This window comes from Manacus candei, unplaced genomic scaffold (genome assembly GCF_025592945.1).
Source record: "Manacus candei isolate 608988 ecotype Guabito, Panama unplaced genomic scaffold, ASM2559294v1 h1tg000071l, whole genome shotgun sequence".
Lineage (NCBI taxonomy): Eukaryota > Metazoa > Chordata > Aves > Passeriformes > Pipridae > Manacus > Manacus candei.
Window position 1 is genome coordinate 8072217 of NW_026138119.1, and position 25233 is coordinate 8097449.

Sequence of the window (25233 nt, forward strand, 5' to 3'; positions counted from 1 at the left end):
TCCTCCTGATTTCTGCCAGGGAAACCACAGGGCAGCTCATGGCAGCAGCAACCTGAGCTAGGTCTGGAGCATTTTCTCCTTCAGTCTAAGCATCTCCAACCACCCTGCAGCTGTGGAAATGCCATTAGATCTTAATCTCATTGCACAACCTCTAACAGAAGGCCCTGCCACCAGGCTGGGATACTTTCATGTTTTCTTTCTCTCTGATTTGCATCATTGCAACATCCCAGTCTTCCAGCCTGCCTGTGACAGGGAGTGGGGGGATGTGTCCTGCACACAGGAGGCTCTGCACACCCCAGTACTGGGGCAGGGGATGCTGGGGATACCACCCCCCAGGCTGCTGGGGGAACCTCTCAGGCAAAGCACCTCAGATCAAAACACTTCCTCAGTGCCCTTTGACGTGTCACCACTAATGCAAGGGAGGGGATTTCAAGCCATTTTGGCTGCCACAGATTGTATTCTTGGTCCTACATTGCACCTCCCTTCTTGCAGGAGGATCCATCCTGCACAGGCAAGGATCCCTGGCTTGGGCAGCCTGTTCTCCAGTGGAAGCTGCTCTCTTGATAACAGTGTCCTCTTCCTTAATTGTGAGCCTGGATGTCCCAGAACAAGGCTGGGATAATGGGTCGCACTAATGAGACTCTCCCTACTTGATGCTCAGAAAGTAGACCTAGGCAGAAACAAGGGCTCTGCCTCATGCCCACCCTCTGTCCTGCCTGCCCAACAGTCCTTGTCCCCCGCCATCAAGGCAGTATGGAGGGGACTGGAGGGAACCTGGGCAATCCTATAAATACAAACTTTTCAACACTGCCACAGGCTGTGATGTTTTTACCTGAGCAATGGGCTGCCTCTGAGGAGCATCAGCACTGCCAGGCTCACCCTCTCTGTCCTCTCTGCCTCTTGAGCTTCTCCTCTCTGGTTTTGGGGCTTTGTAAATTTGTGTGTGTTTCGTGGTGCTTCATCCCTGTGGGTGCTGCCCTCCTGAGTGCATGGAGATGTATGGATGGGGATTGGCACAAATTCCTGTCAGTGCTGTTTATGGCTTTGGATCTGGGGGCTGGGACATCTCACTTTGCTCAAGGCCTGTCCCATACCACAGCTGGTACCTTAGAGCTACCCAATAGCCCCATAACCCACCAACCATCCCAAAACCCTTAGTCCATGGCCCATAGGTAAAATCATGGCCAGATCCTGCTCTCAGTAGCCTCTGGGTGTGCGGGTGTATTTGGAGATGTTTGGACACCTATAGCTGTGCCTGCGTGGAGCAGCGTGGGATCATGTGGCTGCTTAGTCCCACCCTGGCAGTCAACCAAACCCTTTACTCTGGGCCTTCCACATTGTTGTAACCCAGAGAACAGAGATACAGGATATCCTAAATACTCCAGAAGCCCAGCAAAGTGCTGCTCCTCGAATCCCCCTTGGCAGTGCTCGATACCAGGCTCCCCAAGCAGCAGCTTGCAGTGACACCCCTGTGGCTCTTCCACTGCCTATCCAAACCCACCTGATTGCTGCTCCAGCAGAGGGGCCCCAGTGAAACCCACCCCATGGAATGAAGCCCACCCCATGGAATGAAGCCCACCCCATGGAATGAAGCTCACCCCATAGAATGAAGCCCACCTGCATCACCCCACACACAGCTCCCGAGCCCTTGCTCTGTCCCTGGCTCGTACCTGCTGCCCTGCCATACGCTGAATTGTTTTCCAAGTGAAAACATGAGTTGAAGTATTAACTCCACAAGGGCCTTTCCGTGCAATGCACCGGGATTAAATATTTATGTTGGCAAAAAGCATGTAATAGGCAGCTCCAGATCAGAGATAATGAAATTGAGGTGTGTGGAGAAAGCGGGGGGAGAGGCAGGGGGCTTGCAGGAGCAGGCGGGAGTGGGACCCAAGTGGGTTGTAGTATGTGCCTGGGAGATTACTTTTGGTTTTATTAATACCCCACCTGTTTGTGGGGGAACCCCAGCCCCATTGCTGGGAGTAAAGAGTGCATAAGGGAGTGCAGGAATCAACCATCACCGTTCCTTGTGTCGGGCAGGGGAAATTGTCACCCAGGTGACTTTAACTTGAAGTTAGGTAAGGGCAGGGACTGTCCTGGAGAAGGTGGCTGGGTGGAGAGTAGGGAGGGATGAAACCCTCTCTGTGTCATCTGTGAACAATGTAGGATCCTAAATCATTAATAGGGGTGATATAGGATCCCTGGCTCTTCCAGACCGCTGCAGTCAAGGTTATTTACCGGTGACTGTATCCGATCAGGCAACAATGTGGTTTGGATTATACGGAGGGTTCCTGATCGGGTCAGGAGGATGCTCACGGCAGCACATCGAGCGGGAAGGTCCGTGTGAGCCTCCCTGGAGGGTGTTAGTGAAGAGCCCTGCCAGGATGGGCAGCAGACAAGGTGCTGGAAGGGCGCTGGGTGATGAATCCGCTCCCCTCACCGCAGGAGGAAAACAAGGAGCGCATGCAATGGCAAAGGCTGCCGCTCTTTCCCAATTCATTATTTTTATGAGACAACAACATCTCCCTCTTTCCACCCAACAACAAATATCACGGGAGGCGGCGGCGGGGTGAGTCCCGCACGGTGCTCTGGGACCTTGGCCAGTCATGGAGCCTCCAGGGAGGTATGAAACGAGGCATGAATGGAGTGTTAGGAGAGAATGGAAACTCTCCACTGGCTCCCAGGCCGGCTCTCTTGCGGGGGGTCCCTTGCTCACGATGACAGCGCTGCCTCTCATAAACACGCATTTCCTCATCCCCGTTTTGTTTCTCTCTCTTGTGCAATCTCTTGTACCAGACGGGAATGGGAGTGAGTCCCACTGGTACGTGAATGTGTTACAAAAAACCTTCCCACCCTGCCACCAACGAAGTACTGAGAAATAACAACAGGGTTTAAAAGGAAGAAAAAAAAAAAAGAGAGAGAAAGAAAAGAAAGATGGGGGGAGCTGGATGGATTTGCTACTGGCCATGAGTTATTGTTCTGAGTGTAAACTCAAGGGCATGGCTATGCTGGTAGTTTGCAGCATCAACCAGCACTCAGGAGCCCCACTGTGTTTGGTGCTCTGCATCCCCCTGGGAAGTGGATGCTCCTTCCTCAAATGATTTTCCAGGGTGAAAAACATGGGACAAAAATAGGGGCAAAGTAACTTGGCTGAGATCACATAGTGCTTAAATCAGGAGATATCCCAGCTCCAGCCTACCCAACAGCACTCCCTGTGATGGGTTGTTTCATCTGGGGTGTGTGAGCAGCACTGCTGCTACCAGTCCCTGGGCATGGGCCAGGCTGCCCTTCCCAATCCACACTGCTGGGATAGTGCACAGCCAGGAGGAGATGTGATGCTAAGGTGTGAGAGCAAGGGCAAGTTCCACCATCAGGCACATCTCCTGGAATGGTGGTGGAAGCTAAAAGCTCTCCTGGATCTGGGCTGGTGGAGCAGGGATGGTGAATCCATATGTTAGCTGTAGCTGCAGAGGAAGAAAAGCTGCTGGGAGTTGCAGTCCTTCCCCGCAGAGGGAAAAACAAGGGAAGAAACCTGCAGGGAACAATGCCTCTGGAGCAGCATTTACAGGAGTACAGGGGTGGCTCCACACCTCTGGAAGCTCACAGGAACAGTCACTGCAATGTTGAGGGGCTCTCCCATAGTGCAGGATAGCAGGTCTCCAGTCCTGGCTTCTGGGGGTAGCAGCGCTCTGGCTCTGGTCTGGTTGGCTGTGTAGCCATCATTTCAATAAAGAAATGATTAAAAGAGGATAGGGAGGGGGGAAAGAAAACCCCAAAACATCTGTTTTACTTCAAATCAGGGAAGATTCCTTTGCTTGCAAGGAATGTGTAAATCACGCCGGGCTGGGAGATGTACATAACCCTGCCTGAAAGCTCCTCTGCACTTCAAACGAATTCTAACGTGCTTACTGGGATTTTGTTTTTATTATTTGTTTCGGGGGCCCCCCCTTGTCCTACCCTTCGCCCTCCCTGTCTGCCTGATGGAGCTGTGAGACTCTCCTGTCCCTCAGGGGCCTCAGGGCACAGGAGCAGTGGGAAATGGGCACCACAGACCTGGCTGGCCCCCTTCTGCCAGGGCTGGCTGGCAAACAGCATCCCTGCCTGCCACCATCCCTGTCCTGACATTGTGAGGCCGTTGCAGGGCCCTGTTGGCTGCCCTTGAGCTCCCCTAGGGCACGGGGCACAGATGCCTCTTGCTCAGAGTCTGGCACATTGGGATTGTGCCTGGGATGCTGCCAGAGCAGGAGCAGAGGGTCCCTCTCCTCTGCCTTATTGTTGTGGGGCTTTGTTTTGCACAGTTTCCTGTGGAGGGTGAAGCCAGGGGCTGGCCAGCGGTGCTGGGGACAAACACAGCAGAGACAGATCAAGAGCTCTGCTTGCAGGAGTGCCACCTTCCTGTGCCAGTTTACTAAGGTGACTCTCCCCACACCAGCGGGACCACCCTCTGGCCAAGCACAGGCTCCACTCCCTGTGGCCAGTGCATCCCTTTGCCTTTCTTCTGAGCCTGTCGAGCAGGAGGCCCTGTTGTGGTGGCTTATATAAGAACAGTCAGCCATTGACTTACTTGCCACGGACCACCCACTACTCCTCAGATGACACTGTCTTTTGAAGTCACTACCAGCCTGGGCTGGATTTCAACCAGCAGCCCAGATGGAAGCCAAGCCCCCAGGAGAATGAGAACAAGCCCTACCAAGGGGATCTCCAGGGGTAGCAAGCTGTGGAGTGTCTGGTTCTTGTTTAGAGGGACTATGAGTTTGGGAGGGGCAAGCATTTCCCAATTTGCTGAGGGTCACAACCTTCCTCTCCCCCCTCTCCCAGGGCCGGCGATGGCCAAGCTCTGCAGAGCGTTGGTAGGTTGAGTGGCGGGTCTGGTTAGCTGTGAACATTCCCATTGTGGAGCTCTCTGCAGGGGTCCAGGGCTTTGCTCGTCTCTCCTTTCTCCTTGGCACAACTCGAGGAAGAGTCTGATTTATTCCCTCTGTACTTCTGAGCAGAGCTCATCTCCTGTAGCTGCAGCCACCCCGAGCACTGCTGTCTCTTCGTGGAGGAGGACAGCAGCCATCCCATGAGCCATCCCATGAATTGCCCAAGGAAGGGACTAAAGGGATGTGTCATTCTTGGGATGCCCACCTGGCACACAGGACTAACGCTGTTAGATGAGGCTGAAATCCACCCACCCACAGACCAGGGCAAAGACAAACAAAACCTGAGTCATTACTTACCCCTAAACTCACAAACTTAGCAGAGCTGGACCTGGGTATTTATTATGCCTGTGATTCCTGATGGCCCTTCCCAAAGGATGCAAGGGGTGTCCGTGGCTGAGGGTGTCTCTGGGGTGTCCCAGACCTACGGGGAGAGCAGTAGGTGTTGCAGAGGAGGGAGAGAGGATGTGGTTGCTGCCAGGGGATACCCTGCCCTGGGGAGCTGGAGGGATTGATGGGCATTGTAGTGCCTGTGAAGGCTGCGGGAGGACCTGAGGGACATGTGGGACGCAGAGCCTGAGGAAAGCCCTGCTCGTGCTGTGTCCAGGACAGCCTGATCCGTCACCAGCTCTCACTGACGCTCTGCAGCTGGAGAGGGACCGGCCCCTGCAGTTGGAAGCCTCGGGCATCAACCCGAGCTGTGGCGTGGGGGAATTGTTCCAGCAGCACGGGGAGTCAGAGGCAACTCATCTGACCTTTGTCCAAGGGCTTTGTTGGGGATGTCCTGGTGAGTCCCTGCAGAAGGGGACTCTGGCACTCCACAGACTGTAACGAGCTGCTGTTGCTTCACTGGAGACAAAAGCACCAGCCTGCAGTGGCTTATTACCACCTCTTTCTGGTTCTTTACTCCACCAAAGGATGTTAGAATTCACATTCTGGGTAACATGGGACCTTCTCTGGCCTCCTCAAGCAGTGGGGGGAATACCTTACCGTGAGCCTTGAGACAGACAGTGAAGACTGTGAAAAGCTGAGCCAGTTCTTGATGCATTGCCTTTATAAGCACATCTGCAAATCTTCATCCTCACAGCCAGCAGGACGAAAGCAAGGACATGACTGCCAAGAAATATGGACCTCAAACATCCTCTATTCATCCTCTCCAAAGCTGGTAATTCCATGGTGATCCTGCTTTTTCTGCCATCGTTCTGTCTTCACGGTTTGGGAACCATCCCTGTGGGACACCCCAGAGCTCTGCTGGGGCATCTCCAAGCTAATAAAAGCCTTCTTACTCCTTGGAGCGTGCCTAGGAGCTAAAGCCCCAGGGTTGCAACATGGACTGTGTTAATGTTATCACGTGTCAGGGCGGCTGTTTTGGGTGTGCTGTCCTGCTGCCACGCCAAGGAGCTGCTCTCTCATCCACATCCCATCCCTGTCAGAAGCTCCATGCAGTGCATCAGCCCCTCTCCAGAGAAGCCTGCTCTGCCTTTCCCTCATGAGTGGGGTAAAGCTTATCCTGAAAGGATGGGCAGGATGAAGAAGTCATTAACTGACCCTGAAACTGCTGGCAAGGAGCAGAGGGGGCAAAGGAGGGGAATCATAAGGCAGGTAAAAAGGTAAGGGGGGACAGGGGCACTGCTGGTGCTCTCAGCCCCGGAGTGGTGATGAAGACACCCTGGGGATGCAGTAGCCAGGGGGGCTGCAATGACCTTCCTGCACCTTGTGGATGAAACTGTGGCCTGGCTGGTATTTTCCCCTCACTTCCAGTGAAACATGTTTTCTCCTAAGGCAGTCTTGGCACTGCTGCTTGCAAGGTGTCTGGCTGGCAGAGGGACTCCCAGTGGAATCTTGGCCGTCCAACACAGGTATCATTCAGGAGCAAGGCTCTAGGGCCTGTGTATCAAGGCCTTCTTTCACAGCCATGGCAGTACTGGGAATTGCTACTCTGGTGGGTTATTGACAGGGTTTCGAGGGAAATCTTGGGAAATTGAGATGTCACAGCTGAGGCTGGAAAGGTGAATGTCCTGCCAGGGATTTCTCTGTTAGGGATGCAATGGATCCAGGCAGTAGCAAGAAATATTCAGGATTTTGAATTAATTTCTTTCTTACTTTCCCTTTAATCCTTTGTTTGGATCTCATTTGACAGGGTTCTGAAAGAAAAAGAGGTTGATGAAGTGCTTTAAAGAGTGAGAGCTGGGTGAACCTGCATTGTAGCTCAGCTCAGGTGTGCAGCATCTGCCACACGTGCCAAGGGGACTGGGGGACCAGTGCTCACACCCTGTCCACTCTGGGTGTTTGCTCCCCATGGCCTCAGAGCTCAGAGGGCAAGCCCAGGAGACCTGGAGAAGCACGGTGTGCTGACCCAGCACTGTGTGGAGACACCTCTGTGAGCACAGTGGTGGGATGCTGTGACACCAGAGCATCACTGTCCCACACTGCACCCTGTCAGGCAGCAGCAGTAAGTGACCCTGCCCTCCTCCCTGGCAGCCCCTGCGAGAAGTCCCATGCTGTCCAGTCAGTGGTTTTAAGCATGGACAGCAATTCAGGTAACCTTGCAGTGTGGATAACCCTGAGTGACTTTCCCAGGGTTGCCAGCAAGCAAAGATGGACCCATAGCTGTGCAAGCCTGTCCCCAGCCCCACAGCAGCTCCAGCTGCCCTCACTGTCTCAGAAACTGAGTCTCCTCTGCCCTTCTCCTTGATCAAACAGTTTCTTACTGTGCAGAGCAGCCTGTGCCTTCCTCCTGCCTCCCTCCTCCAGTATTTGATGGGCACTGTTTTATCCACTTCCAAAAGGCATCAGACACCTGAGGCATGTCGTGGCAGGTACATTTATTTCCCTCCATCTGACAACTGTGTTCTGGTATTGTTGGGAGGCTTCTGCTAAAGGATAACGATTAGTCTCACAGCATTTGCTGGTCTGTGAAAAAAAAAAAAAGGTGTGAATTGTTAGAACAGTTTACTGACAGCCTCAGGTATTGGTGTAATGGCAAAGCTTTAATACTCCAGCGTGGCACCAGTTGCTGCTAACCTGTTCCTCCACCACGCTGATGGGAGCAGGTCAGTTGTCACTGATGGTTAAAAGAAGCCCAGTTATAAAAGATGCTTTTCTTGGACGGTAGAACTGTGAGGAGAGCTTTCTGAAAAATGTTTTTTTCAAGATTTCACAGTTCACTGTTTCCTTACTGTGGAAAGGCAGAGCCAAAACCAAAGGCAGTGCAGAACAGAAGACACTGGTCCTCTTGCAGCAGAGGTACAGTAGATAAGCAGCAATTTGCTGGGTGATGGCAGCAGGTTGGTGTCACTTCCCTCAGTGCCTCTCTCCAGAGTGCAGCAATCACTGAGCTGCTCAGAATCATCTCTTCCCCCGTGAGCTGCCCGCTCTGTGCTGGCACAGCCAGAGGTCACAGCACAGCCCTTGTCCCCAACCCTGCCTGCATTCCTGCCAGGCTTCAAATGCCCCAACAGGAGCCTCTGATTGCTGTGGTACTTGTGACGCTGCCAGCCCCAGGAAGACAGCAGAGGGTGTCCACTGCCCTGTAAAGCTTTGCCCAAATCCCAAGTCTCCAGCAGGGCCTTTGGCAGGGAAGCAGTGTGGTCAGTCCCCTGCCAGGGCTCTATCCTTCCTCACTCACTGGCACCATGGGCATAGGCATGGAATGAGCAAGCAGCCTGAAGCCAGGGCCCAACAAATAGACCAAGAAATCCTCTCCTTCCCAAAACCACTCCCTGCTCATTGTCTGCTCAGTATTTGTGGCAGAGACTGGGGAGGTTGCTCTCATTTACCTTTCTTAATTAATGCAAATCACAGAGTTGCCAATAAGCTCAGCTGCATTCCTGTGGCTTGTGTGGACGGGCTGCTTTTTATTTGATTTGATTTCTTTTTAAATTGTAATGGTTTCTGAATTGGGAATGCTTGCACTAAACACACACACTTCTTTCTGTGCTTGCCCAGCCGGCTGCTGGCAGGCAAGCCCTGCTGCTGCTGCTCCCTGGCCATCAATGGAAGTGTTTGGGAGGCTTGGCAGGAGATGTACAGTGGGGGGACAGGGGTGGGTAGATGCCCAGTGGCTCCTGGACCATGCACAGCCCATGGCATGTGGCTGGGGTGAAACTCTTACAACTCTGTTCCACCCCACAGCACCCCTGGGCTCCCCCACTGCTCAGGAAGAGTCTTTTAGGGGAACTGTGTGTGTAATTTATTGATGTTTTTAGCTGCCAGGAGATGCTGAGGTGAAGGTCTGATGCTGCTCATGCGTGAGTATCAGGACAAGGAAACACACACACCCTCATAGCTTCCCTGTGTCCGGGCTGCCTCCAGCGAGCCCTTCACTGTGGTGTCTGGGAGCTGAAGACTCTCCCAGACTAAAAGAATGGGAGAGAACAGTGTTTGCTCATGGGTCCCACGAGCACAAGGACGTGCACAGTGCTGGGTCCAGTGAGTGTGTTCGTGGCACCATCCCTGGCAGCTCTGCTCTGCACGTGCCTGACGCACGGGCCCCAGCCTGGCCCCGCGTCCCTCGTGCCCAGCCTTCACACTGAGATCACTGGGCAGCGGGGAGGCAGGGATTGCCAAGAGCTGGTCCACTGAGGGCTTTTAAAGGGAGGCCTCTGCATTGTTTTTCAGCTGGAACAGGAAGCGAGAAGGGCTGGCAAGGCAGGGTGTGATGTGTGTGTGTCAGCACGCCTGGAGCAGCCTCAGAGGCGCAGCGCTGGGTGCGTGCGAGCCCGGAGAGCCTGGGCTGTGAGCGAGGCACGGATGAGCCGTGACCAACCGGGGAGTGATGGCAGGACGTGCATGTAACACCAAGGTGGTGTGAGCTCAGCCAAGTCAGGATTTGTGTTTTCGTGCTTGGCATCACGGGTGGTGGCCACACTGCCAGGGGAGGGAGAATCCGCCGCGCCGCGTGTGGGACACCAGCCAGGTCTGCCCTCGCTGAGCTGCTGGAGTTTGCAGCAAGAGCGTCTCGTGGCTGCAGGAGCAAGGTGCCAAGCCCAGACGTACTAGCCAAGCCCAAGCCAAACCCTACTGGCAAGAGCATCTTGTGGTTGCACCACTTCGGAAAGCTTGAGACCGTGTTTCTGTGTGACACCGGGCTCCGGAGCAGCGTCTCTGCCCTGCTCCCCGTTTACACAGCACAGCCCGGGTTTGTCACACAGACATTGCTTCTGGATGCAGCCAGCTACTCATAGGTACCCAGTTAATTAGCATGGGGGTTTGGCATCTGTGTGAGTGCTAATTGAACTCCTTATCAGACCCTTTCTCTGCAGCCCAGGCAGCCCGTTTGTGGTTCAGCATCTCACTGAGCAGCTGCACAAGCCCAAAGGCTTCAGAAAGAGCAAACAAGGCAGACCAGAAAGGCCTGTGGTATCTCTGCAGGATATAAAGAAATCAGCTGCCAAGCTAAGGAAGGTCAGAGGCAGAAGTCCTTATCTCCCTTCCCACAAATAAGGATCATGAGTAAAGCACTCAACCATCATGAGCATCATGAGAGGGAGTTAAAAAAACATGAGCTGACGTTATTGTCTATAAATAAATAACATGTTCTGAGCTTTCATTCGCAGCCTTACGGTTTCATGCCTTTATAAATTTGTATTTTGGGTTATTTTCTCTGCATTAAGAAAGGATAGAAACGTATTTTTTTTATTTTTTGTATTTATTGAAACGCAATTGGCAATCTCCACAATCATTGGGTTCCAGGAACCAAAGTTTTAACTCCCCCTTCTGCTTTCTCTTCCTCCCCCAAAAAGCATCTTGAGCCTAGTGATAAAATTCAGGCTTCAACCAACATTGGGTGGGGGAATCTACAAGGAAGGTGTTGACATTTCATGAAGCCACATGTTAATTGGTTTCTATCTCTCTCTGAAAGTTCCTTCGGGTCCCAATAGGTTTGAATTTAGTAGTAAACATTTAAGCAGCATTACTTTATAGGACTTCGTATTTGCTGCAGAGGTGGCAGAGTTTCCAGGCATGGAGGGTTGATCTCTGCCAAGAGCATATGTGTTTGGACCTCTTTGGAACCTCTTTGGGTAAAATATATCTTTTTATTTCTGGAAATACAGCTCTTTGTGACGAAGGCATGGGTGAAACAGAGGATCAGCTGTGAGACAGTAGCAGGGAGCCCCCAAGCTCCTTTGGAAAGCACAGGGAGAAGATGAGAAAATGTCATGAGGAAAGTTTATTGCTAAACAAATCGCCTCCAGGTTATGCAGGAGGCTCTGCCAGATCGTAGCTACCATATGGCATTCCAGGTTGTCTGTCGTGGTTTTGTGCACTGAGTGTAGGTCTGGGACCTTTTGGTTTCTGGCTTTGACTTCACCCCAGGGATCTCTGCCTTGGGCAAAGTGCTCAGAACCACTCTTTGGCCTCATTTTTTCACAGATCATCAGGGTAGGCCTATTCAGGTGCAGCTCCATCCTCATCAGTGGGGGTGCTGCCTGGTTTGGTCCTTGGCCCACAACGCTGTAATAGATATAAGGGTGGCAGGAGGATCTCCACGGAGACCTGCAGAGCTGAACTCCAGCCCCCCATGTTCTCAGTGTAGCTCCCTCCCTCAGCATCCTCACTTAGGTTTTCCCTTGGTTTGTCCTGCAGACATAGAATCACAGAATCACAGGATGGTTTGGGTTGGAAGGGACCTTAAAGATCATCTCATTCCAACCCCCCTGCCATGGGCAGGGATGCCACCTACTAGACCAGGTTGCTCCAAGCCTCATCCAACCTAGTCTTGAGAAACTTCCAGAGATGGGGAGTCCACAACCTCTCTGGGCAACCTGTGCCAGGGCCTTACCACTCTCACGGTAAAGAATTTCTTCCTAATACACAATCTAAATCTGCCCTCCTTCAGTTTAATGCATCCCCACCTCTCCAGTGTGGTGGTGGTCCCTCCTCCCCCCAGCCACCCTCTTCATGCCCTGTTGGGTCCCAGGTTGATCCTGTCCCTGCTGGCAGCTCCTCGCCTGCATCTGCCAGAGGTTTCCAGCAAGATGTGAATGCTGGGTTTGCACTGAGACACAGGTCTTTGCACTCTCTTCTCTTAATTGTCTGTTTCCGGGAATAAAAGAACAAAACTAAACCCCAGCACTCTGCATAGTGCCATTAACTGGCCATAAAAGTGTTTTGCAGCAGAGGCTGGGTGGTCAAGTGGCTCGAGAACAAGATTGGAAACCATCATCTCCCGAGTTTCCAAACTGTTCATGTCACTGAGCCTCTCCAGGGCACGATGCTTCACCCCATATGTCTCTGTTTACCATCGATAAAACAGAGCTATTAATACTGCTGTGCTTCTGGGTGACTTTTTGGACTGTAATTAATGTTAAAACCCTCTGAGATCACTGACTGGAAGGAGCTGGAGAGGTGCAGAGGCTGCGTACTACCAGGCTGCCAGCCTCCACCACAGCTGGGTTATTGGTGCTGAGTCCAAAACATCTCATTCAGAGTGAATGGAGATGAAAAACTTTAAGGTTCTTGAAAGAGGACTGGTTTCAGGTGAGGGAAAACAATTGGTTTTGTTCTCAAAAAGAATTTGTGACCAGATCAAAATCACTTTGATTCTGACTCCATTTACATTTTGGGGGGTTGTTCCTTATATCATCTGTAAAAACAATGAAATGAAGGGCTTGTTTGTGGATATGTGTTTTTTTAACCCAGGCCTGACCAGTAGAGATGCTCTTGCTCTTGGCAGCTGACTTTGTTTCTGTGTGAGCTGTGCAGAGGGGAAGAGTGCAGTCAAAGGGCTCACACAGGCCTTCAGCATCACCCAGAGCGGTGGATGTGCTTTAACACCCAACCAACCCTCCTGACCCCACTGGCGATGGAATAGGTGAAGTGGGCACTAATTGCTGAATATTACAATTGTGTTTTGATAAAAGTCTGCTGTTTTTCAAGGAAAGTGCTCTGGCACTGATTGCCTCGGTGCTAATGGAGCCAGCCTTGCTGTCTGAGCTAATGTGTAACCTCTGCTCACCCTTTTACGAAAGAAAACACAACAACACAGCCGCTGTGGCTCGGCAGGTGACCCCAGGATGGGGATGGAGAGCAGCTCACAGCAGTACCCTGAGGTTAAGTCCTCTTACTGCTTGTTGTGCTTATGCTGATGAGCAAGAGCCTTGTCTGCTGCTGAACACTGGATGGGCAGCAGGACTCCTGGATCTCAGCCCAGTTCCTCATCTTACTGTGGCTGGGGGCCCCCACCCAACACGGGGTGTCCCCATTCCTGTTCCTTTGTGGACCTGGAAACAGGGGGATTCGTGGACCTTACCTGCTCACAGCAGGACACTCCTCGCTCCCCTTGAACATCTCCTCTGCTGAAGGGAGGAGGAGGGATGGAGGCACCTCCAGGGTGGGATGCAAAGCCCTGAAGTCAGACTCCTGCCTGGCATTCCGTATTACCCTATTGCTCTGTCTGTCCCTTAATTATAGCGGGAGAACAGCCTGTGTGTGGTACTTGTGAAGTCTCACAGAGCGGACGTCCTTCCTGAGGTGCTCCCACTCTGAGCAACGCTCCTGGTAAATTAAGGAAAATGATGTCATGCCAAGGCATTAAATAGCATCTCCTTGGGTGAGCTCAGCGTGTGCGTCCCCTGCGTGCCCCAGCTTTGCAAGAATGGGAGTTGTCCCTGCACACAAGTGGGTTCCTTGGCAGTCTGCTGGCATCCTTTCAGACAGCGAGCATTGTTAAGGAGCTAATGCTAATTGCTTGGAGGGAATATGTCCTGTGCTGGGAATTGCTACTGTGCAAATGTCAGCCCTTATCAGCCACGTGTGGGGTGTGCAGGGCCTGCAGGGAGGAGAGAGGGGGGCTGGCAGTGCTGGTGTGTGGGGTGAGGAAAAGGGAGGCATTGCTTCTGTCCCTCCCAAGGATGCTAAGGACTTAAAGACCATTCCTTAAATAAACATACCTCAGGGTCTCAATCCCATTTAAGCTTCAGCTGCTTTCATGCTACTCCTTGCACTCAGTTGCAAAAGCTGCTCGGTTTTACCTTAGGATAAGGAGTGGTGCTGTGCTGTTTCTCAGGAGCTGGGTACCCCACCCCTCAGACCTCCGAGGGGTTCAAACCAGCTCCTGCACTTTGTCAAAGCCAGCTCGAGTTTCCATGCCTGGCTCAGAGTGAATAAATATGAACCGATGCCTTTAGGAGAGTGGACAGAAGATTGTCACGCCTGCTGCGAAGAAGCATTCTCAGTTTGGAGCTTTGATGCTCTGAGCAGGACTCCGAGCTCAGCATCCTGGGATGTCCCATGCAGCCACAGCCTGTTTGTTCAATGCTCCATCCGGCACAAAAGCTGTATTTTGCTGTCAGATGCTCTCCATTAGCTTCAAGTGTGAAATTATCATTCCCACCCTTTTACCAACCCCACCCTGGTGAGGAAATGAGGGAGCAAACAACTCAAGGGCCGTTCACAGGACGAGTACGAGCTGTCACTTGTCAGCACACAGCCCACTTACAGCAAGAATTACTGCCCTGCTCTCAGGAGGGCCAGAGAGGAGCCCGACTCACAGACACCACCGTGTTATAATGTTCACATTGGTGCATGGCAAAGCAGCCCTGAGATGTTTGCATCCCTCCCCAGTCAGGAAGATGCAGGTGCAGCCCCACGGGGCTCCCCACGATGGGGGGAGAGGAAACAGAGCCCCACAGATGCTGTGAGGGGGTGTGGTGGCCTGTGCCCCCACCCCTGGCACCTGTCCCTGCGTGCTCTCCTGTTCTAAGCCCCAGATCATCTCACACCCTCCTTGAGATGCCAAACCTGACTGATAGTGCCTGGACCTTGTTTTTCCTTTCTCTTCTGAAGGCCAGTTCCCATAACAACCTGGAGGTGTGGGACTGAGGGATAAAGACATTATTTTCCTTTTCCTTCTTGCCTTCCAGATTTACCCTCTACGCGGTGGATACGCGAGGGAGACACTCAGAGCTGAGCACAGTCACCCTGAGGACAGCCTGCCCACTGGTAGACGACAGCAAGGCAGAAGGTCAGTGTTCAGGCACCTCATTTTCCATGACTGGAGACATTTCCTGCTAATTTTGATTTTCCTCTCTTGGTTGTACTCCCTCAAACCTGTCCAGTGCCCCCTCTCCCAGTGTGAAGGCTCCTGTAGATTCACCCACGGGCACAGGGATGTTCATCTGGGGAGAGGGTGACAAATTGCAGGAGTGTCCAGGAGCAAAGTTTCCTCGGCTGGACAGCTGGTGGCTCCGTGGTCCTATGCCACACAGTGCCACGGCATGCTTCCCACATACAGCTGTGGGAGCTGGTACCATGTGTTTGCCACACTTTTCCTGGAAAAAGAGTGATCCCTTCTTACAAATGTGGGAGAGCAGCCCTGGCTGGGCTGCAAGGAGCCATGCAGGGCACCATGAGCTCCAGGTGTTTGAAGGAATGCTGGTGGCAGATGGATCAGTTCTGAAACAGAAACACCAAAAAAAAACCCCAGCCACTTTTGCACATTTGCTTTGTTCAGTTCTGAAACAGATCCCATTTGTTTGTTCTTATGCCCAGAGCACCTGGCTGCTTTCAGATTTAAAAAGATTTCTCTTAGTTGATCAGCAGGTTACCTGTTCTCTTCCTTGCTTGCTTTCCATTTGGAAAAGCACACAGAAGAAAGTTTTGGTTCATGCCTTGTTCCATGTTCAATAAGATAAGCATTCCCAGGAAAAATGAGCAAATGGGAGGCTAACAAAAAGGAAGGAGATGTATTTTTGTGCATTTTTGATCTCTGGAAAGAGAATGTTTCTACAGCAGGGAGTGCATCCTCTCATTCAGTACATCTGAGCTGCTCCAGCTGATGCCCACGATGATGAGGTGCTGCATTTCTGGCTGAAGGACCATCTTGCTATCAACAGTGTTGTTTTCTTCCTGCCCTTTAGCACCATAGCTGTGCAATGGCTTTTGGTTTGGTGGATTTGGGAAGAGCTTGCCTGCCCTACCTGTGAGGATAAGGCTGTGCCTGCCTGTGCTGGCAGCTTTCTGCCTCTCCTTCTCCTGCTCCTTCATGGATTGTTGCTGGAGTCTTTGGGGCTACTCTGCTTGTACAGGGCACCCACTGCAGGATTAGCCTGAAGAATTGCTCAGTGCTCTCCAGGTCACTAAACCCTGCTGCAGGCAGCCCCAAGGGACTGGCAGTTGTCCCAGTTGCCAGCCCTGCCAAGGGTGTCACTTCTCCTCTTACCATGTTAGCACCTTCAGGCTACTCATTAATCCCATCCCCTGATCCTTTCCAGAGATAGCTGACAAAATCTACAACCTCTACAATGGCTACACCAGTGGGAAGGAGCAGCAGACAGCCTATAATACACTGATGGAGGTCTCTGCTTCCATGCTCTTCCGAGTCCAGCACCACTACAACTCCCACTACGAGAAGTTCGGAGACTTCGTCTGGCGCAGTGAGGATGAGCTGGGGCCCAGGTACCTGTCCCTTCCCTGCATCCTCCCCTGCCCCACGCCCAGAGCACCCCTCTGCTTGGCCACTGTGGATGTGACACCCCTGCCTCCTCCTTGGAGATGAGAGAAGTCCCCTTTTGGTGTTCACCAAGCTGTCCTGCATCTCCTCAGACCACCAGTTCCTGCTCGGTCTTTGGATGAGTGCTGGTGGGACACCTGGCAGCTGGGTGGTCTTGGGATGAATGTTTGTATAACAGGTTGTTTGAACCAGGCTGGTGATGCTGTGGATGAACTGGGTGCTTGGAAACACTGGGGAGTGGGTGGCAAAGGGTATAATTTAGGCCTGGAAAAGTTTTTCCTTCTCTCCCCCTTGCCTGTTGGATGTGGCTGAGGATCTGTGTGTAATACCAGGATAACAACTCCTCACAACAGTTTACACCCCTTCTGGACATAAATCCAAGCTGGTCTGGGGCTTGTCCTCTGCCAGAGATGACCTTGGTCATAGTTTCTTTGGTGGTTCATTAGCCTCTGGCACAGAGCCATTCTCATCCTTCCTGTTGCCTTCCTCCTCCTTTGATGACACTGCAGGCTTGTTTGTCCTTTGCAATTGTTCCTCTCCTTCTAAATCCCTGGGAACCATCAGACTCTTCTTACACATCCTTATTTCCCCTGTTACTTGAGATCCAACCCCCTGAAGGTTGCTGTCTAACCCGATACCTGCATCAGGCCATGGAACTTGCAAGGTGACATTTAAATTGCCTGTACTGCCCGACTCGGTACCAGCCACCTCTGGAGTCAGTGGTCGATTCAGCTGCTGTCTGTCGTCCTCACCAAGCCACAGGAGCCCCTCCCAGCACTCCTGTGCCCCTGCTCTGCACTTGAGAAATATGGGACTTGCAGCCAAGGAGAAGCATCTATAAATGCCACAGCAGCCAGTGCCAGGCTCGTGACAAGAGCAAAGCTCTGCCACCCAGCCTGGCTTCTCAGGGAGCTTGCACAGAAACAGAGGCACTGACACAGCAGGAGGCACTGAGGATTCTTTTTTTGCCGAGAGGGGCCATGTCGTAACACGATTTTAATTGACAGGCTGCTCTCCTTCCCAGGGGGACACTCATTTTCGTACCTTGAAATGTTTATCAGATGAGCCTCAGCTTCGCAGTAAACGTTCGCTCGTAAAACGGAGCGACAAGAGGGAAGTTGATTTGCCTCCGTGTAATAAATACATCACACTGGAGTCCTCGTGAGCCCAGTTTCCATGAAAGCCACAGGTTACTGCAAACAGCTGCTGGCAAGAAGACACACTGACAGCCAGATGTCCCAACCAGACCGTTTACATTAAGGAGACATTAAAAACTTAGCTCATAGGTGGCCCTAAACCAGGACTTTCTGTGGTCAGCAGCATCTCAGCACCTGGCTTACCTCATCCTGCTCGTCTCCTTTAGCAACAACAGCCCCTTTCCTGCTCCCCCCTATTCCTCTCACAAGCACCGAGCGAATCTCACAGAGTTAATTTGCTCCAACAAGACAGAAGAATCTGTCTGAACCAGTGAAGGCTTAATGCTACTGTGCATCCAGGCCTTTGGATCTGTGCAGCCAACGTGCTTCCTGACACAGCCATGGGCAGATTGCACTATTATTTTCCCTTGCTGTGTTTTCAGCGTGATTCTTATGACCACTGCAAGCGGGCTCTGTTTTTTAGGAGGAGCCAGGATAAATAATTAAGTTAAAATCTTGTTTCCATGCTCATACTTGTGGCTACCAGCAACAACGGGGTCAGGACTTGACATCAGCCCAGGGCTCACAAACCTTCCTCTGCCCCAACCAGTGGCCCAGACAGGCAGCCACAGGACAAAGGAGATGAAGTGCATCTCCAGAGCAGCTGCCTTCTGCTACATGGGGGAATGCAATGTTCTGATGGGAGGCTGTGATAAGAGGCCATCAAGTCCTGGACTCACTGTCCTCCCACACGAGGGTCTGGCAGACCTGGGTCAGTTCTCAGTAGAGTGGAAAAAGTTGAATGTATGACAAAATCACCCCATATGGGAACACAGCAGCCAGGGAGCCACCCTCTCCCTGCAACAATCCCAGGAATCTCATCCTTCCCTCCAGCCCAGGTATCATTTCTTTGTTTCTTAATGCTGGCTGGTGCTCTTTTAGTACCTTCCTCCTAGGTGAGATAGGGCTGGGTTTGGCTGGTTCTGGATGTGTTTTCATCCCACACCAGCCATCAAGGTGAGAGAGAGCTGTCCCCTGTGCAGCTGGAGGACAAACATCCCATCAGGAGCATCCCTGGCACTGGGTAGAGCAGAAGGCAACATGTCTCAGGGATCTCAGTGCCCTGTCCCCTGTGCAATCCCTACACTGCACTTCCTTAAAGTGGGGTCATTGGTTCATGCATGAGCCCTTGGGAAGTGCTTGTCCCCTCCCTTTTCCTCTCCCCCACCATACCATGAGGCACCACAGAGGAAAGTAGCTGCAAAGAGCCATCACTATTTTTAAATCCCCCCCTTCATCATCTGTGACTGTGCTTTGGCCTCCTAAATCCACCAAGTGGAGGCCAGAATCAGTCCCTGGCTGGCACCAACCAGTGGGCACCTGGCAGGTGGGAGGGCACTGCTGATCTGTCCCCTGGGCTGTGGGGTGAGGGGTAAGGGGGTCACTTCATCTCTCTGGGGACTGAGAGATTAGGGTCTGGCCACAGGCAGCCATGGGAGTGATACCCCCTCACTCACTCCCCTGCCATCCCCTCCCAATTCCTGCCCCTTAATAAGGCAATAAATTGCCATTTCTGGCAGGGATGAGGTTGGTCAGCATTTAGGAAGATTTCATTTCCAGTATTTGAAAAGGTGGTCGCTCTGACCCGACAGCCCTCCGTAGGGAGCACTTGGGTAATACCCAGGGCTTGATTTATGGTGTTAAATTGGCAGCCCAAAAACTGCTCCCGTAATTTATTGGCCAGTCTTCACCAGAAATCCTCTTTCTCTTTCTCACCCCTCCCCTCACCCGCTCTCTCTCTCTTTCTCCTTGTTTTTTTCTTGAGAGGGAACAGCTGACAGCCGAAAGCTAAATCTAACATTTGCACATGACTTCATTACCCTGCTAAAATAAATTACTCAAAGCAGTAAAACCCATCAAAATTGGGGCTTTGGCACTGGACTTCAAAAGCGAGGGGCCTGATTCCCTCTCCCTCATCGCTCTGTCTCCTCCATGACCACATTTCCCTGTTTTTTCAGCATCCTCATGGGGCCAACCCATTGTGTGCTACATTCCTTAAACATGGGTTCTTCCCTGGGATGAACTACACCAGGCATAGCTGCAGATGCAGTAGGTATGACCAGCTCCATGAGGAGCCCAGCCTCTGGCACAGGAGACATCAGCAGGTTGGGGTGCTTTGACCCTGAACTTCTTGCCATCCTTGAGCTGCTTGTCATACCTAATAACATTTTCCTGGATAAAGAGATCTGAGCATGTATCAGGCAGCAAGGACAACGTGGTGAGTTTTAGCAAAATTCAGAAGATCATGGAAGTATGATGGAGCAAGTCATGAAAATGGGAAGGTAGAGAAGGCCGAGGGAAACGGAGGCAAAGGCAGGTTGTGTGGGAGAAAGGTGAGAGATGGGTGAGGAAAGCTGTGCATGGTAGATAAGGAGAAGTAGTGAGAAGGGAGGAGAAGAGCAGAGTGTGGCCTGTGACCTGCAGGTGTGTGCTGGGACATCCCTTCCTTGTGTCCTTGGGGCGAGTCATGGTTAACCCACCACGGAGGGTTTGCCTCGAGGGTTGGTCATGGGCACTCATCGTCCCTCCCCTCTTGCTGTGGCTGGGAAAGGCCTTGTGGTGTGCTGGAATAGCAACTAATTTGGGGGGAAAATCCATGGGTTTCTTGCTTGGCCTTTGGATGGACAACTTCCCCATGTAGGCACAGCATTCAGGTCTGTGGACACTGGCACAGGCACAACCAAAAGGGCTGGGGAAGGGTCAAGACCCAGTTTTGGCAGTAGAGGTATTTAAGGATAAATCAGGGTGACCGTGGAGCTGTGGCCTTAGAGAGATGAGATTTTTCTTTTGTGAGGAAAAGGGTATTCTGGCTAAATGTTCTCCTGGGCACAATTAGCTTACATAAAAGTCCATCCTGTGAGGTGACTGGGTTCTGTCCTTGCTCAGCCTTCCTTGAAAAAAAGGGAGAATCAGCACAAATTTTAAGAAACGATTTCTCGGCGTTAGGAAGGGCAAACACTAGAAGGAACTCCAGCTCTTGGCTTAGGATCAGGTCAGACAGAAAATCATCAAGGCAGGTTGATCCCAGCAGGAAGTGGCACAGGTGATGACTTTTGGTCCCTTTCAGCCACAGTCACTGTGATTTCTTGAAATTTGGTAACTGTAGTGACAATCACTACAGACTTTGGTTTGCTGCTGAGCTGAGCTTTAATCAATCTTCACTAAAATCATCTAATGCCACTGTGGAATTTAGCAGCACGTGTCCAGCAGTAAAGGACCTGTTCATGGCAGTGTGTCAAGTCTTGACGTGTACTGGGAGCACCAGATGCTGCAGAAGGTCAGGTGGCTGCTACGGAGAGTAGCGTGAGTAGAGGTATTATTGTGTCAGAGCTGGACACAGCTCAGCCCATGACATCATTATTACAGATGTGTGTAACTAATGAGGCTTGCATTGCCTAGTCTGGCTTGTCTTTATAGATTAAATCCATGCATGGACATCAGAGAGTGTTGTCCAAGAAGGGCCAACTCCCTTTGCTCTTGCCTTCTCAAAGCTGACCCGGAGCACATCACCCCAGGGAGGAGCAGGACTGTTTTCCCTGTGAAGCCCTGGAGGAGCAGTGGTTTCCTACAGCCTTTCATCCAGTCTTGCCACTCTGGAGGGAGAGGTCCACAGCTGGCTGGGGATGCTGGGATGCCCTGTCACCTCCTGCCACCGTGTCTGCCCTCTGCTCTGGCGCTGGGGTGACCCTGACCAGCCCTTCCCTGGCATCCCACCCCTGGACACTGGGCTTCTGACACTCCCCCCAGGGCTGGGAGCTCAACAAACTGCAACACTACTCAGCTTTCATAATCAAATAATCCCCATGTTTATGCCTCCCCGACTGACAGTGCTGCCCCTGACATGTCATTATCGGGAATTTACATTCCTGCAGGAACTGCGAAATCCCCTAGCCCTGAATCCAGAGTTTTCCTGTGGCACCAGAGGGAGAGGAAATATTCTGTGATCTTGAGACTTTCAGACCACTGAAGTAAACCCTCTTCCCTCCCTTTGTTTGATTTAGCACTTTGCAGACTCCCACAAGGGGATTCTTGGTTTCTTACGGGTTTATTTTGTTTTGTCTTAATGTGTTGTGCTTTTTTTTTTCCTCACTCTTCTAAGTGTCAATCCTGTTTGCCTCCTGGAGAGTTGGGAAAACAGGAAAGGGAGCACTGGGCTCATCAGTCAGGAGCAGGAGGGTGCTGGGGGTCTCACCAGGACTCATCAGTCAGGAGCAGTAAAGTGCTGGGGGTCTCACCAGCGTTCTTGGGGCCAGCACATGCACTGGGACCCACCAGGAGCACATGGTGGTGGCAACCATCAAGCAAGGGGTAGACTGTCCCCAGGGCACACAAGCTGCTCCAGTGGGTCAGACCTCAGGTCCCTCCAGCCCCGGGGCTGTGAAATGGTAGACATATGCAGAACTTTGGGAAAAACAGAGCTTCTCTCCACTTGAAACAGGAAAGACAGTGTCAGGCAATGGGTCTTGTCCATTCTTGTCATGTGACAGAGCTGGTGGTGGAATGCAGAAGTCCCGGTTCCTGGTCTCCCTTGTGCATTGCCGACACACTGCTCTGTCTCCATCTCTGCCTGTCCCCTCCAGGAAGGCTCACCTGATCCTGAGGAGGCTGGAGAAGGTCAGCAGCCACTGCTCGACCCTGCTACGCAGTGCCTACATCCAGAGCCGCACCGAGACCATGCCCTACCTGTTCTGCCGCAGCGAAGAGGTCCGGCCGCCCGGCATGGTCTGGTACAGCATCCTAAAGGACACCAAAGTCACCTGCGAGGAGAAGATGGTCTCCATGCTGCGCAACACGTACGGGGAGTCCAAGGGGCGGTGAGGGAAGGTGCGGGCCTGGAGCTGTGGGAGGCAAAGGGACTCCAAGGAGTCAAGGACTCAGTGTGCTGAGTGGCTGGTGGGGTTTGGGGTCGGGTGATGTTCGGAGGGGGTGGAAGGGGACAGCGAGGCCAAACAGGACTTTTCTCACACAGACGGCAGAGAAACAAGAAATCGGCAAGTTGGATTTTCTTTTCTTTTCTTTTCCTTTTTTTTTTTTTTTTTTTAAAGAGGAAAGGAAAGAAAAAAAAAAAAAGAAATTACCTAATTTGACTCAGCGTAAAAGCCTCTCCTTTTTAATCTTTTCTTACTGAATTTCCTGGACTACACATGCTCCGAAACCCTGGGAGGAGGAGATACCCACTCGAGGCCAGGGCCAGGCAGAGGGGAGCTGCTGGGTGCAGGGTGACCCCCCTCCCTGCCTGCCCTGCCTGCCCTGCCTGCCCTGCCTGCCCTGCCTGCCCTGCCACCGGGCAGGAGCTGTGGGGCGAGGGGCCCCGGTGCTGTGGTGGCCGAGGACGCCAGGAGGAGGTGGCGTGGGTGGCCGGTGACACCGCACTGCCAGAGAGGGTCCCAGAAGGGATGCCAGGCAGGTGTCAGGACGCTGCAGGCAAGCTGGGCTTTTGTAGCACTCCGAGTCGGCAGAGCGGCTCCGAGCGCAGCCTTCGTTCGCAAGGCTCCCGGCAGCCTGTTCTGTGCATTAAAGATTCATATTAAGTCCATCTTCGCTGCCTCCTTGGTGTTTTTTCCCTCGCGTGGTCTCCCCGGGGAGGGCATCACCCACCACTGCTGGGATGTGGGACCCCAAGAGCTGGATGCATGGAAAGGAGGGAAAAGGGCAGCCTTTCACACAGGGTCCTCTCTCACCCCAACACCCAGCTCAGCCACTGGTCCCAGTGGGAGCTGGAGGCGTGTGGGAAAGCCCAAGAAGAAAGCCAGGGGCTAAAACGACATGGAGGATCTGGTTTCTTTTACTGTCAGATGTGGGTTAGGCTGGCCCAGGCTCCCTGTGGGTAATGGATTTCTCAGCCTGGTAGCCAAACCAAAAAGTGCAGGAGGATGAGAGAGGAAAAAACCAAAAATCAGATCAGCTCAAAGCTATTGCTTTTTCCTTTCTAAGCAAAACAACAAACCTGGAGGGGGAAGGGGGAACAGTGTGGATTGAATGAATCAGTTTAGTCAGCCCAAAGCAAATAGTTTTGTTTAGTTTTTCAGGTTATTTAACCCTTTAGCGTCAAAGCAAACAAGCAGGAGGTGAGTTTCAAAATGAAAATGTTTTGAAACCAAACAAAGGTGCAGGATTTGATGTGGAGGAAGTTCAGCCAGAGACCTTTTTCTTCTTGAGCTAAACCTATTTGCCTGAATTGCACCCACTCAAATAATTCTGATTGTTTCATCCAAGCTGCTTTTTTTCCCCCTGTCTTTGGTTACGTCTCTTCATTGATGTGCATTGGGAAGGACTCCAGTACCTGGTCAAAGTTCTGCTGGAGTTCACAGGAAACTTGGCTGTGACATTGCAGCCAAGCTCCACAGCATTACAGGTTGCCCAAGGTCCTAATTTTTAAGCTAAATCCCTTTTTCTGATGGAGAGGGAGAGGACAGTGACACTGAGGGCTCTGGGCTATGGATCTCTCTGTCACTGAGGTTTGTACCACTCTGAACACAAGGACCGTGGAGGAACAACAACACCATCATATGTGTTAAAGCCTCTCAGTGCTGCTGCTGTTCATTAACCATCATTTTGCCCTTGGGAGGGCACTAGTGGCCTTGGAGGTTGGTTGTGGGATTGAAGGAGATGACTGTGATTTGCTGCAGATGAATGAAAATTTTGCATCTGCTTGGTTGGAGCTGCCACAAAACACAGCAAAACCTGTGAAAAGCCAACGTGCTTGTGTCCCAACTGGTGTCAGACTGAGCCACCCACTTCATGTGCTTCCATGACACAGACTGTGCACTATGGGGAGGTGGAAAACTCCCTAAATCTCTCTTTGGAGCCACTGATGCAGACTGGGACTGATGTGCAGCTTTGAGTGCCACAGTATAAGAAGGATCTAAAGCTATTGGAGAGTGTCCAAAGGAGGGACACGAAGATGATGGAGAGAGGGAAGCTATATGAGGAATGACTGAGGTCATTTGGTTTGTTCAGCCTGGAGAAGAGGAGACCAAGGGGAAACAATATCACAGTTTACAGCTTCCTCACGAGGAGCAGCATAGGGGCAGGCACTGATCTCATCTCTCTGGTGACCAGTGATAGTTCCTGAGGGAATGACATGAGTATGTGTCAGGGGGTGTTAGGCTGGCTATTGGGAAAAGGTTCTTCACCCAGTGGTTGGGCACTGAACAGGCTCCCCAGGGCAGTGGTCACAGCCCCAAGGCTGCCAGAGGTCGAAGAGCGTTTGGGCAATGCTCTCAGGGGCAGGGGGGGATTGTTGGGGTGTCTGTGCAGGGCCAGGGAGTTGGGCTGGATGGTCCTTGTGGGTTCTTCATCACCTGCAGGACAGGTCCCCCTGGACATGCCAGGGCTGCCAGGACCAGCAGCAGCCGCACAGAGCCCGGCTGGTCCGTCCCGTCCCTGCTGCTCACACCGGGTGCACCTCCAGGTGCTTTGAAGCTGCCTTGTTTTCTCAAGGCTCTGGCCCTCAGCCACGCCTTTCCCCCCACTTTACAAACACGGTGTTTTATTTTGTTTTTGTTTGCTTTGCTCAGGGATGATTCATTTCTCTTGGAAGCCCCATGCAGCGATGGGGAGCAGCTCTGCAGTGTTGACCGACCTGACGGACAGATTGCTTGTGTTTGCTGACGGGACTGGAGGCAGCCCTAGGTGTGACTGGGGTAATGCTACCCCTGGG

General features: G+C 52.2%; 1 protein-coding gene across 2 annotated transcripts in view; it reads left to right on the forward strand.

Annotated features, from left to right (window-relative positions):
- ASTN2 (astrotactin 2) overlaps positions 1-23106 on the forward strand; it is a 324472-nt gene extending 301366 nt beyond the window's left edge. For both annotated transcript variants that reach the window (XM_051807886.1, XM_051807890.1), the window contains 3 exons: positions 14786-14886; positions 16136-16319; positions 22151-23106. In XM_051807886.1, coding sequence (XP_051663846.1) covers positions 14786-14886; positions 16136-16319; positions 22151-22388 — 523 coding nt within the window. In that variant the 3' untranslated portion in view covers positions 22389-23106. The remainder of the gene's footprint in view (positions 1-14785; positions 14887-16135; positions 16320-22150) is intronic.
- The last annotated feature ends 2127 nt before the right edge of the window (positions 23107-25233 follow it).